This window comes from Mobula hypostoma, chromosome 3, assembly GCF_963921235.1.
Source record: "Mobula hypostoma chromosome 3, sMobHyp1.1, whole genome shotgun sequence".
NCBI classification, from domain to species: domain Eukaryota; kingdom Metazoa; phylum Chordata; class Chondrichthyes; order Myliobatiformes; family Myliobatidae; genus Mobula; species Mobula hypostoma.
In genome coordinates, this window is record NC_086099.1 from 228,165,305 (window position 1) to 228,178,086 (window position 12,782).

Below are 12,782 nucleotides of genomic sequence, written 5' to 3' on the forward strand. Positions count from 1 at the left end.
TTCCCTGGGAAAAAGACAATGACAATCCAGCTTATCCTTGCCTCTCATGGTGTTGAAGATCTCCCCAAGGGAGGGGTTCCCAACCCGGGGGCCGTACCTCACTTGATGGTATTGGGCCATGGCATAAAAAAGGCTGGGCACCCCTGCTCTGCGGTTACCCCTCAGTCTCCTTCATCACTAAAAGAAAAGTAGTTTTCCAGTCCTTCAGCGACCAACGTTTAGCGTCTTGGCTTTATTCTAGCTGAGCGGTGTGTAGTAGGATATCCACTCCTCCTGGGAGGAAGGTATACCCTAGAAACACAGCTGGCAATCTCAGAAGATGCCCTGTAGCCGGTAGCACAACATTTCACAGTGCCAGCAATCTGGGTTCAATTCTCACCGCCGTCTTCCCCTCCGCCATCAGTTTTCTCACTATTTCAGTCCCTTTCGCCACGACTTAGTCATTTTTTATCTATTGTACTGAACTACTGCCACAAAACAACAGATTTCACAATATATGTTAGTGTGACGGAGAGCGCTTGGTAAACACACACGCACACAATCACGCTTACACACAAGCACACACAGACTGCCTTGTCATTCTGCTGTCATTGAGCTGAATATGCACACTTCAATGTCTTCCCTGCTATATTCTCATAATTGTTTGGCTTTATGGTGATTTCCCACCATACACGGTGCAATACTCCATTTCTTTAGTATTGGGGATGTGTAAATGTGATATTTTGTTTGTATAGACCATAAGAGAAAATCATCTGCACCATATCAGAGGTGACATGTGGTGTATACTGTATTTCAGGCAGATAATTGTATTTTGTAGCGTGATTGTAACTACATTGTGGGGTGCATCATATTGTAATTGATGTGTAGTCTTAGGTTAACTTTGTGGTAATTAAAGATGGTGTGCCCCCTGCTGCCTATAAAATCAGGTGGATCACTCTCAGTAGAGTGGGCACGTGGCCAAGTGGTTAAGGCATTGGACTAGCGACCTGAAGGTCGTGAGTTCAAGCCCCAGCCGAGGGAACGTGTTGTGACCTTGAGCAAGGCACTTAATCACACATTGCTCTACGATGACACTGGTGCCAAGCTGTATGGGTCCTAATGTCCTTCCCTTGGACAACATTGGTGTCGTGGAGAGGGGAGACTTGCAGCCTGGGCAACTTTGCCCAAGAGAGTGCCCGAGAGACTGAAGACTTTCCAGGCGCAGATCCATGGTCTTGCAAGACTAACGGATGCCTTAACTTTCAGCAGAAGAGAGAAATCAGACCTGCCAGTAGTTCACACTGGACGTAGTATGTAGCTATAATTGTATTTTTTGCTCGATATCTTTTCATAAATATTGGCAGTTTTCTTTTTGCTATTTTTGCACATTTTATAAGCTTGATTTTAGACTCAGTTAATAAACAGCTTTGCACAGAGGTGCTATCTTTGCTTTGGTTGTATCCTATGTATGTGGCAGTCACTGGTGATAAATCTGATTCTGATTGTGTTGGTAAATAATGAAAACGACTCACTGTATGTTTTGATGTACGTGTGACAAAAATATCGGAATCTGAAGCTGCCCCGTTACCTCTCTGTGCTGAGGTTAGGCCAGGTACAGGGAGGTAAATGAGAAAACCACCTCCTCACTCACCCTCCTCCTGGAAGACTCCGTTCTCCACCAGCTTGAAGGATGTGAAGACAGCCCCTTCCTCCTGCAAGGACTTGGAGTGTGGGGGCATGGACCCTGGTGTGATGCCTCCAATGTCTGCGTGATGCCCACGGCTCGCCACGAAGAACACCGGGCAGGAGACACCCCTTCGGAAGACCTGTGGGTGTTGAGAGAGCAGGTGGGAGTGTGTGGATCAGGGAGGGGGAGTCAAATCTCATGCACGACTCCTGCCTACAATACTATGAAGGTACAGGGGCCTTAGGTCCCACACCACCGGGTTCAGGAACTGTTATTACGCTACAACCATCAGGCTCCTGAACCAAAGGGGATAACTTCACTCACCTCAACGCCGAACTAATTCCACAACCTACAGACTCACTCTCAAGGACTCCAGGATTCACGCTCTCAGTATTATTTATCTATCTGTCCGTTTTTTAAAATTTATTTTTCATTAAGGACCCCATCACCCAGGACACACCCTCCTCTCATCGCTACCATCAGAGAGGAGGTCCAGGAGCCTAAAGACACACACTAAGCGATTCAGGAACAGATTCTTCTCCTCTGCCATCCGATTTCTGAATGGACAATGAACCCATCAACACCACCTCAGTATTTTTTTTTTGCTCTCTTTTTGAAAGATTCAAAGTACATTGAACATAGAACATAGAATAGTACAGCAAAGTACAGGCCCTTCAGCCCACAATGTTGTGCCGACCCTCAAACCCCGTCTCCCATATAAGCCCCCACCTTAGATTCCTCCATATACCTGTCTAGTAGTCTCTTAAACTTCACTAGTGTATCTGCCTCCACCACTGACTCAGGCAGTGCATTCCACGCATCAACCACTCTCTGAGTAAAACACCTTTCTCTAATATCCCCCTTGAACTTCCCACCCCTTACCTTAAAGCCATGTCCCCTTGTATTGAGCAGTGGTGCCCTGGGGAAGAGGCGCCGGCTATCCACTCTATCTGTTCCTCTTATTATCTTGTACACCTCTATCATGTCTCCTCTCATCCTCCTTCTCTCCAAACAGTAAAGCCCTAGCTCCCTTAATCTCTGATCATTATGCATACTCTCTAAACCAGGCAGCATCCTGGTAAATCTCCTCTGTGCCCTTTCCAATGCTTCCACATCCTTCCTATGGTGAGGAAGGATATATTATTCCTATATTATCGAAGTATGTTTACAGAATACAACTCTCAGATTTATCGTCCTGCAGGCTGCCTTGAAACAAAGAAACAGCATGGAACCCATTCAAAGGAAATATCAAGCACTCAATGTGCAAAAAAAAGAATGAGCAGACAGCAGTAAGTGAAAAACACGCAGAATATTAAACAGCAAACACAGACTCCTCGAAACAGTCCAGGAGTGCTCAGTACAGTTAAGTTCAGTTTAGCGCTGTATCGTTTGTTGACTGCAGACTGCAAAGCCAGTCTGTACCGAAATGCCCCGATCAAGTTGCACAAAAATAGCAAAAAAAAGATTAACCAGAAACCAGAAACACATACTATGAACCGCAGGGTCCTCCAAAAACCATAGCCACGAGTCACACTGATCAAACTTTGCAGACTCTTACATCTTTCTCTGGCAGCAGTGAGCAAGGGAGAGGAAACAGGTCCAACAAAGGCAGACGTCGCTGATCGCCCTTTCACCTGCTGCCCTCGTCCCCATCGATTTCAATCTCGTTCAAAACTTTAATCAATGAGGAGAAACAGAACCGATCACGGGTTCACACTCTGCCTTAAGGCCGCACACTCGTCCCTCAACCTCACTGAATCCCCTCAGAGACGGCAAAGGGCTAGATCACTCAGTCAGTCCAAAGACACGTTATCAAAATGTGAACTACAGGCTCCAGTCGCGCACAGTTTGGTAGTGGAAGCATATCTAAAAGAAGAAGTAGTTTCAAGAAACGGCCTGCAGGACATCGCTGTTGGTCACTGATGCCATCTGGCTTGCACTACCTATTTAATGTAAATTTTTAAAATATATACTTCATTGTAATTTACTGTTTTTATTATGCATTGCAATGTACTGCTCTGCAGCTTTTCCTGTGTATAGCCACAAGAAAATGAATCTCAGGGTCAGATATGGTGACATATACAGTATGTACGTTGATTTTGAACTTTGACTTTCACGGTGGGAAATGTGGCCGCAATCTGACTTCCCACAAGGCAGCAGGTGCTGATCGAGAGAGGGAAGGGAGGGGGTGTCGGAAACGGACCAGGTAAACTTGAGGGCAGGGTGGGAGCTGGGGGTAAAGTCGATGAAGTCGACGAGCTCTACATGGGTGCCGGAAGCAGCCCCAATGCAGTCATCGATGTAGTGTAGGGAAAAGTGGGGGAAAGATCCAGAGCGTGTGAGGCATTACAGATGGAGCTAAGAAGGGACTGAACTAGGGGGATAAAACAGGGCAGAGGTTCGCAGCTTCTGCAGATTTCCTATTCTCTGTGGTTTGATTACTACTCTGTGAAGTCTCTTCCAGGAACGCCTACCCCGAAGAAGTTTAAATCTTCCCTCCCCTCCCCCCCCCCCCGAGATCCCACAGAATCCCTCCAGCATTTTGTGTGTGTTGTTCGAGGTATGCAAATATGAGTTCAGTGGAGCAGGAACAAGCTGAAACAATGGGTCTACCTGGACAGGCAGGTTTGTGGATCTTGGATAGGAGGTAGAAACGGGAGGTGTGGGGTGCAGGAACTATGAGGGTGGTGGCAGTGGATGAGAGATCCCTAGAGTCTAGGTAAAGCTTTATTCTCTTCCCTTCTTTATATCTGCTCAGCGAGAACAGTAGAGATGCCTCGCAGGATAGTGAAGTGCTCCTCTTGTGGGATGTGGGAAAGCAGGGAGACCTCCAGTGTCCCTGACCACAGCTGTGAGAAATGCATCCAGCTGCAGCTTCTAACAAATGGTGTTAATGAGTTGGAGCTGGAACTGGATGAACTCCAGAATCCTCAGGAGACTGAGGGGGTGATAGATAGGACATATAGAGAGGTGGTTACACTGAAGGTGCAGGACACTGGAAACTGAGTGACAGTCAAGAAGGGGAAAAGGGTTAAGGAGACAGTACAGAGAACACCTGTGACCATCCCCCTCAACAACAGGTACAGTATATCGTTTTGGATGATGCTGGGGAGAGGGGGAATGACCAAAAACAGTTGTCGGATCTCTGGCACTGAGCCTGCCTCTGTGACTCAGAAGGGAAGGTGGGGGGGGGTGGGGGGAAGAAGAGGTACGTGGTGGTGATAGGGGATTTATTTATTAGGGGAAAGGACAGGAGGTTCTGTGGTCAAGAACGAGATTCCTGGATGGTATGTTGCTCCTCGGGTGCTGGGGCCCAGAATATCTCAGATCGAGTCCTCACCGTTCTTAAATGGGAGGGTGAACAGCCAGAAGTCGTCATCCATACAGGTGCCAATGACATGGGTACGACGAGTGACGAGGTTCTGCAGAGGGAGTTCAGGGAGTTTGGTGCTAAGTTAAAGGGCAGATCCTCCAGGGTTGTGATCTCAGGACTGGTACACGTGCCGTGTGCTCGTGAGGCCAGAGCTAGGAAAATTATACAGTTTAATACATGGCCAAGGAGTTGGTGTAGGAGGGAGGGAATGAGATTTTTGGATCACTGGGCTCTCTTCCAGGGAAGTGGGACCTGTGCAGAAGGGAAGGTTTGCACCTGAACTGGAGGGGGACTAATATCCTGGTGGGAAGGTTTGTTCATGCTCCATGGTGGGATTTAAACCAGAATTGCAGGGAGATGGGAACCAGCGTGCCACAGCAGTTAGTGGAGACGTTGTGGAGACAGGTGTTGGTAAGACCTCAGACAAAGGCAGGAATCAAAAGGTCATGCATGGTGTGACTGGCGTCCTGAGCTGTGTATATTTCAATGCAAGTAGTATCATAGGAAAGGCGGATGGGCTCAAGGCGTGGATCAACACTGGGAATTATGATATCGTAGCCATTAGTGAGACTAGGTTGCAGAAGGGGCAGGACTGGCAGCTCAACGATTTGGGGTTCTGTTGTTTTAGACGTGACAGAAGGGAGGGATTAGAGGGGAGCACTGGTGTTACGAGCCAGGGAAAATATCACAGCAGTGCTCAGTCATGACAGACTGGAGAACTTGTCTAATGAGGCCTTATGGGTGGAAATGGGGAATAAGAAAGGTACAACCATGTTAATGGGGCTATATTACAGACCACCCAACAGTCCATGGGACTTAAAGGAACAAATTTGTAGGGAGATCGCAGACTGTTGCTAGAAACACAAGGTTATTACAGTAGGTGATTTTAACTTTCCTCATTTTGTCTGGTAATCCCATACTGTAAAAAGACTAGACGGGATAAAATTTGTCAAATGTGGGAGGCCTTCAAAAGCAAAATGTTGAGAGTACAAAGCTTGTAAGTGCCTGTCAGAATGAAAGGCAAAGATAAGAGGTGTAGGGAACCTTGGTTTTCAAGAGATATTGAGGTCCTGGTTAAGGTGGGGGGTGGGGGGGGGGGAGGTGTATAGCAGGTATAGGCTGGTAGGAACAAATGAGGTGTTTATTGAGTACAAGAAATGCAGAACACTTGAGAAAGAAATCAGGAGGACTAAAAGGCATGACATTGCTCGGCAGACAAGGTGAAGGAGAATCCTCGGGGTTTCTACAGATATGTTAAGAGCAAAAGGATTGCAAGGGACAAAATTGGTCCTCTGGAAGATCAGAATGGCAATGTATGCATGGAGCCATAAGGGATGGGGGACAGGTTAAATGAACTGTTTGCATCTGTGTTTACTCGGGAGACAGACACAGAGTCTATCCAAGTGAAGCAAAGCAGCATTGCGGTCATGGACCCAGTACTGATTACACAGCAGCAGGTGTTTGATGAAATTAGGGTGGATAAATCCCCAGGGCCTGAGGAAATGATCCTTTGGACCCTGTACAGAAATTTCTGGGGCCCTAGCTGAGATATTTAAACCATCCTTGGTGACAGGACAGGTACTGGAGGATTGGACAATGGCCAGTGTTTTTCCGCTGTTTAGGAAAGGCTCTAAAAATAAACCGTGGTAGTATAGGCCAGTGAGTGGTGGGACAGTGATTGGAAGGCATTCTAAGGTACCAGATATATGAGTATTTGGATAGACATTATTTTTGTTTATTTATTGAGATACAGCTCAGACAGACCCTTCGAGCCACCACCCAGCAATCCCCGATTTAGTCCTAGCCTAATCACTGGACAATTTACTTCTCTCTTCGGCTGTCCATTGAAATCCAATGATGACGTCCACTCCTTTAACGGTGAGATCTTTGATGACTATACAGTCCTATCCTGGTCCCACAAGCTCTATTGCAGGTGGGACGTGTATATGTGGTAGTGGTGGCAACCATGGCTGCATTTCTCCTGGCTCTCTTCTGCTGTCTTCTGGTTGTTCGTTCCATAGAACCATAGAAACTACAGCACAGAAACAGGCCCTTTGGCCCTTCTTGGCTGTGCCGAACCATTTTCTGCCTAGTCCCACTGACCTGCACACGGACCATATCCCTCCATACACCTCCCATCCATGTATCTGTCCAATCTATTCTTAAATCTTAAAAAAGAACCCGCATTTACCACCTCGTCTGGCAGCTCATTCCATACTCCCACCAATCTCTGTGTGAAGAAGCCCCCCCTAATGTTCCCTTTAAACTTTTCCCCCCTCACCCTTAACCCATGTCCTCTGGTTTTTTTCTCCCCTTGCCTCAGTGGAAAAAGCCTGCTTGCATTCACTCTATCTATACCCATCATAATTTTATATACCTCTATCAAATCTCCCCTCATTCTTCTACGCTCCAGGGAATAAAGTCCTAACCTATTCAACCTTTCTCTGTAACTGAGTTTCTCAAGTCTCGGCAACATCCTTGTAAACCTTCTCTGCACTCTTTCAGCCTTATTTATATCCTTCCTGTAATTTGCTGACCAAAACTGAACACAATACTCCAGATTCGGCCTCACCAATGCCTTATACAACCTCATCATAACATTCCAGCTCTTATACTCAATACTTCGATTAATAAAGGCCAATGTACCAAAAGCTCTCTTTACGACCCTATCTACCTGTGACGACACTTTTAGGGAATTTTGTATCTGTATTCCAAGATTCCTCTGTTCCACTGCACTCCTCAGTGCCTTACCATTAACCCTGTATGTTCTACGTTGGTTTGTCCTTCCAACGTGCAATACCTCACACTTGTCAGTATTAAACTCCATCTGCCATTTTTCAGCCCATTTTTCCAGATGGTCCAAGTCCCTCTGCAGGCTCTGAAAAGCTTCCTCACTGTCTACTACACCTCCAATCTTTGTATCATCAGCAAACTTGCTGATCCAATTTACCACATTATCATCCAGATCATTGATATAGATGACAAATAACAATGGATCCAGCACTGATCCCTGTGGCACACCACTAGTCACAGGTCTCCACTCAGAGAAGCAATTCTCTACCACCACTCTCTGGCTTCTTCCATCGAGCCAATGTCTAATCCAATTTACCACCTCTCTATATATACCTAGCGACTGAATTTTCCTAACCAACCTCCCATGCGGGACCTTGTCAAAGGCCTTACTGAAGTCCATGTAGACAATATCCACTGCCTTCCCTTCATCCACTTTCCTGGTAACCTCCTCGAAAAACTCCAACAGATTGGTCAAACATGACCTACCACGCACAAAGCCATGTTGACTCTCCCTAATAAGCCCCTGTCTATCCAAATGCTTGTAGATTCTGTCCCTTAGTACTCCCTCCAATAACTTACCTACTACTGACGTTAAACTCACCGGCCTATAATTTCCCGGATTACTTTTCGATCCTTAAACAACGGAACAACATGACCCACTCTCCAATCCTCCGGCACTTCACCCGTAGACAGTGACATTTTAAATATTTCTGCCAGGGCCCCCGCAATTTCAACACTAGTCTCCTTCAAGGTCCGAGGGAACACTCTGTCAGGTCCCGGAGATTTATCCACTTTAATTTTCCTCAAGACAGCAAGCACCTCCTCCTTTTCAATCTGTACAGTTGCCATGATCTCACTACTTGATTCCCTCAATTCCATAGATTTCATGCCAGCTTCCTTAGTAAATACAGACGCAAAAAACCTATTTAAGATCTCAAACAACAGGAATTCTGCAGATGCTGGAAATTCAAGCAACATACATCAATATAAAAAAACGGAGGATGAAATAACGGGTAGGTATGTTGATGTATGTTGCTATTTAAGATCTCCCCCATTTCCTTTGGTTCCGCACAAAGCCGACCACTCTGATCTTCAAGAGGACCAATTTTATCCCTTACAATCCTTTTGCTCTTAATATACTTGTAAAAGCTCTTTGGATTATCCTTCACTTTGACTGCCAAGGCAACCTCATCTCCAGAATACGAACCCCGTCCCTACACAGCTGTTGCCAAGTGGTACAGTCAGCAGCAATGTCCCCTACGTCCGACCTTGCACTTCCTTAAAGCATTCTTCATCTGATCCTTATAGCGCTTTTTCGGCCCTCCAGCTGAGGGTTGACCATGATGTAGCTGGCCGTATAACACTCTGCGGGGTAGCTGACATGGGGGCATTCTTATCACGTGCCCCAGCCACTGCAGCTAACGCTGGGTGATCATGGCCCCAATACTCCTGCAGTTGGTCTTTACAAGTATTTCAGTGTGTGACACCCGCTCACGCCAGGTAATTCCCAGGATGTGCTGGAGGCAGCTTATGTGAAAGTGCTCCAAGGACTTGATGTGACAGCTGTAGGTTACCCAAGCTTCACAGCTATAAAGGAGGGTGCTGACACAGACCGCTTGGTATACGGTGACCTTTGTGGAGGGACGAAGGCTCCTGTTCTGAAAGACTCTACACCGAAGTCTCCCAAAGACAGCTGATGCCCGTTTAATGCGGCTCTGGATGTCGTTGTCAATGGCGCTATCCTCAGAGAGAATGATCCCCAGATATTTGAAAGATGGCACTGCTGACAGCTTTTCATCACCAACAGTGAAGGCAGGTAGAGTGGGTGGGACACTGGTACTCCATTGGCAAACCACTTCTGCCTTGGTGGTATTGACAGTCAGCCCCATCTTGCTGTACGCTCTCACTGCCACAGCAAGGACAGTCTGAAGATCCTTGGAGTATGGGCCACAAGAGCACAGTCGTCTGCATACTGCAACTCCAAGACCCGCTCTCTGCAGAGTTTGGTGGATGCGTGGAGCCTCCTGATGTCAAAGAGGTTGCCATCTAATCTGACGTCCACTGCCACACCGCTGCTGACTTCAATCTCATTGTGGAGAAGCTTGGACAATTTACAACGGCCAATTAACCTACCAATCGATACGTCTTTGGACTGTGGGAGGAAACCAGAGCACCTGGAGGAAACCCACACGGTCACGGGGAGAACGTACAAACTCCTCACAGATTGTGGCAGGAATTGAAAGTTTGAGCAAAGAAACGCTATTTTTACACAGAATTGACCAGCTGGTTACCTTGTGCACATTTAAGTTCCTCGTTCACATAATCAATCACCTTTCACGCTACCTCGAGGACTGTTTGTCCCACTCCCATCAGGAAGGAGGTTATATAGCATCCACACCAGGACCACCAGAGTCAAAAACAGTTCCTTTCCCCAAGCAGTAAGGCTGATCAACACCTCCACCCACTAACCCACCCCTCCACACCCCCAAACACCACCACTTTATCATTTCCTGTCAGAGTCACCTTACGTACAGACACTCCTGTGCCAGTGTCACTTTAAGGACATACAATCATTCTATATAAGCCATCTGATGTGTTTATATTTATTGTGTTCTTTGTCTCATTGTGTTTTTTTTTGTGCTGCATCAGATCCGGAGTAACAATTATTTCGTTCTCCTCTACACTTGGGGACTGGAAATGACATCAAACAACCCTGAATCTAGAACAACACGGGTATTAAGACCACAAGATTTTAGGGAAGAATTAGGCCATTTGGCCCATTTGAGTCTGTTCCACCATTTCATCATGACCAATCCAATTTTCCTCTCAGCCTCTATCATAGTCATAGTCATAAGTCATACTTTATTGATCCCGGGGGAAATTGGTTAAATCTCCTGCCTTCTCCCCGTATCCCTTCAAGTCCTGATCAATCAAGAACTAATAGCCAATAAAATCTCCACGTTACCAGCCAATAATAGTTCAGAACTAGTAAAGTAACTGACCGATAGTAAGGGACCCTGCTAGTGTCACACCCCTTTTAGTGTGACCCGAGAATCCTATGTTTGCATTCTATCTTGTCCTGATATGCCAAGTGGCTCTGGTCCCCTGCAGTGCAAAGGGGAGCTGTATTCTTCAAAGACTTTTTCTTATCAGTGTTGAGTGCACACGATCTGTAGATTATCCTTGCCTGGAGATTACCATAACCCGTGCCTCGGATCAACTACCACACAAGAAACTCATCTGTGCCTGGCTGCCCCCACTGTCCTATGAGAGCTGGACATCTTACCGGCGTGATCACAGTCAGGTCGGGGAGGTGGCTTCCGCCCGCATGAGGATGGTTGCTGAGGATCACGTCGTTCTCCTTGATTTTGCTGCCCAAGTGATTAATCTGTCGGGGAAGGAGAGCAGTCAGGAATGAAACGGAAGTTCGAGGAAACCCCCAGGCTTCCTTCCCTGGCACTGGCCAAAACTAGTAGCCTCAGGGTCACGAGAAGCAGACGTCGGGCGACATGGGGGTGAAAGGAAAGGACAACTCTCTCTGGGCTAGTGTCTGCAGTTCTGGTCATCTCACTACAAAAAGTGGTGGACACAACCCAGTGCCTCACACGCAAAACTCCCCCCACCACGGAGCACATCTACACGGAGTGCTGTCGCTGGAAAGCAGCGTCCATCAGCAAAGACCCCCACCACCCAGGTCACACTGCTGCCATCAGGAAGAAGGTACAGGAGCCTCAGGACTCACACCATCAGGTTCAGGAACAGTTATTACCCCTCAACCGTCAGGCTCTTGAACCAGAGGAGACGACTTCACTCCCACCATCACTGAACCAATTGCACAACCTGTGGACTTGCTTTCAGGGACTCTACAACTCATGTTCTCAGTGTGGTTTATTTATTTATTTTGTATTTGCGGTTTCTCTTCGTTTGCACATTGGTTGTTTGTGTGTAGATCTTCATTGATCCTATTGCATTTCTTATTTCTACTGCAGTGTATGGTGGCGTACTTTTGAACTTGGAACAGAAAAAATTTCAGTCAGATTGAAAGAAAATTTACAAGGACCCGAGTTATAGGGAGAGGTTGAATAGATTCAGACTTTATTCCCTGGAGCTTAGGAGAGTGAGGGGAGATTTGACGGAGGCATACAAAACTATGAGGGGTATAAGTAGGGTAAATGCAGGCAGGCTTTTTCCGCTGAGCTTGGGTGCTTGGACAGTACTAATACCCATGTCAGGATGCTGTGCTTTGACCAGAGCTCAGCATTTAACATAATCATTCCTACAATTCTGACTGAAAAACTCCAAAACCTGGGCCTCTTTTCCATCTGCAACTGGATCTTTGACTTTGAGGGGAAGACCACAGTCTGTGCGGATTGGTGATAACATCTCCTCCTCGCTGACGATCAACACTGGTGCACCTCAGGGGTGTGTGCTTAGCCCACTGCTCTACTCTCTATATACCCATGATTGTGTGGCTAGGCATAGCTCAAATACCATCTATAAATTTGCTGACGATACAACCATTGTTGGCAGAATCTCAGGTGGTGACAAGAGGGCGTACAGGGGCGAGACATATCGGCTGGTTGAGTGGTGTTACAGCAACAACCTGGCACTCAACGTCAGTGAGACAAGAGAGCTGATTGTGGACTTCAGGAAGGGTAAGATGAAGGAACACATACCAATCCTCAGAGGGATCAGGAGTGAGCAGCTTCAAGTTCCTGGTGTCAAGATCTCTGAGGATCTTACAAATTGATGCAGTTACAAAGAGGAGATTTGGTTTGTCACCAAAGACACTCATAAATTTCTACAGACATACTGTGGAGAGTGTACTAACCGTCTGCATCGCCATCTGGTGTGGGGTGGGATGGGGTGGGGTGGGGGTGGGGGTGCTGTGGCACAGGATGGAAGTAATCGGCAGAGAGTTGTAAAACTCTCATCAGCACTCGCCTCTGT

General features: G+C 46.8%; 1 protein-coding gene across 1 annotated transcript in view; it reads right to left on the bottom strand.

Moving 5' to 3' along the window:
• Nucleotides 1-12,782, bottom strand: part of oplah (5-oxoprolinase, ATP-hydrolysing) — a 99,896-nt gene that overhangs the window by 17,825 nt on the left and 69,289 nt on the right. Inside the window, exons 18-19 of the mRNA XM_063044682.1 lie at nt 11,119-11,220; nt 1,631-1,805 (exon numbers count right to left, since the gene is read on the bottom strand). Coding sequence (XP_062900752.1) covers nt 1,631-1,805; nt 11,119-11,220 — 277 coding nt within the window. The remainder of the gene's footprint in view (nt 1-1,630; nt 1,806-11,118; nt 11,221-12,782) is intronic.